Below are 1,110 nucleotides of genomic sequence, written 5' to 3'. Positions count from 1 at the left end.
ACAACACGTCCTATTGACAGAAATAAGTAGCGATTGTCCCCGAGTCACTGGAGCGCCGGAGCAAGCCGCGATGGGCTGGCACGAGGCCCCCGGGCCGGGGAGGCTGGTTCCGCCGGCGGCGGCTCCGGTGACGGCGGCGGCGAGGATGCTGCTCTCCCTCCTCGCAGATCAGTGACAGGAGAAGGGGGGGTGGGGGGGGAAGAGGCGTCTACCAAAGCGGCGCAGCCCGGCGAGCAAATGCGATCCAGCCATGGACAATAGTGGCCAGCACACGGCGACCAAACTCCTAGCGCCTGCTCCAGCCAGAGACAGCCTGTCCGCCCGGAGCAACATGATCAGCACTTCCAAGCCGCTCGCCTTCTCCATCGAGCGCATCATGGCCAGGACCCCGGAGCCCAAGGCCATCCCCGTGCCCCACTTCCTCCAGGGCTCCGGGCCCAAGGGGGACCCCAAGCACGCGCTGCACCTCAACTCCTCCATCCCCTGCATGATCCCCTTCGTGCCGGTGGCCTACGACCCGCTGGCCAAGGCGGCTGGCGGCGGGCCGGAGCCGAGGAAGGCGCACTTGGACTCCTCTTCCCCGGCCTCCTTCAGCTGCGGCGAGCTCTTGAACTGCGCCCTGAGCCTGAAGGGCGACTTCTCCCGCGAGGCGCTGCCCCTGCAGCAGTACAAGCTGGTCCGGCCCCGCGTGGTCAACCACTCCTCCTTCCACGCCATGGGCGCCCTCTGCTACTTCAACCGCGGCGACGGGCCGTGCCACCCCTCCTCCGGCGTCAACATCCACCCCGTGGCCTCCTACTTCCTCAGCTCGCCCCTGCAGCCGCCGCCCAAGGCGTACCTGGCTGAGCGCAACAAGCTGGTGCTGCCGGGCGCGGACAAGTACCCCGCGGGGGTCGCCTTCAAGGACCTCTCGCAGGCGCAGCTGCAGCACTACATGAAGGAAAGCGCCCAGATCCTCTCGGAAAAGATCGCCTTCAAGGGCTCGGAGTTCGGGCGCAGCTCGCCCAGCAGCAAGCCCAAAGTCTTCACGTGCGAGGTCTGCGGCAAGGCAAGTACCGCGCTGCCCCGGCCCGGCCCCGCTGCCCCCCCGGCCCCGCCCGGCCCGGCCCG

The 1,110-nt window shown here is 68.7% G+C and overlaps 1 protein-coding gene across 1 annotated transcript in view; it reads left to right on the top strand.

Moving 5' to 3' along the window:
* Positions 1 to 250: 250 nt before the first annotated feature.
* Positions 251 to 1,110, top strand: part of FEZF1 (FEZ family zinc finger 1) — a 2,682-nt gene continuing 1,822 nt past the window's right edge. Inside the window, exon 1 of the mRNA XM_019509318.1 lies at positions 251 to 1,048. Within this exon, the coding sequence (XP_019364863.1) occupies positions 251 to 1,048 (798 nt within the window). The remainder of the gene's footprint in view (positions 1,049 to 1,110) is intronic.

Source organism: Gavialis gangeticus, unplaced genomic scaffold (genome assembly GCF_001723915.1).
Source record: "Gavialis gangeticus isolate Ggan-Ray unplaced genomic scaffold, GavGan_comp1, whole genome shotgun sequence".
Taxonomy (NCBI): Eukaryota; Metazoa; Chordata; order Crocodylia; family Gavialidae; genus Gavialis; species Gavialis gangeticus.
The sequence above is the reverse complement of the archived record's forward strand: the minus strand, read 5'-3'. Positions and strand labels throughout refer to the sequence as shown.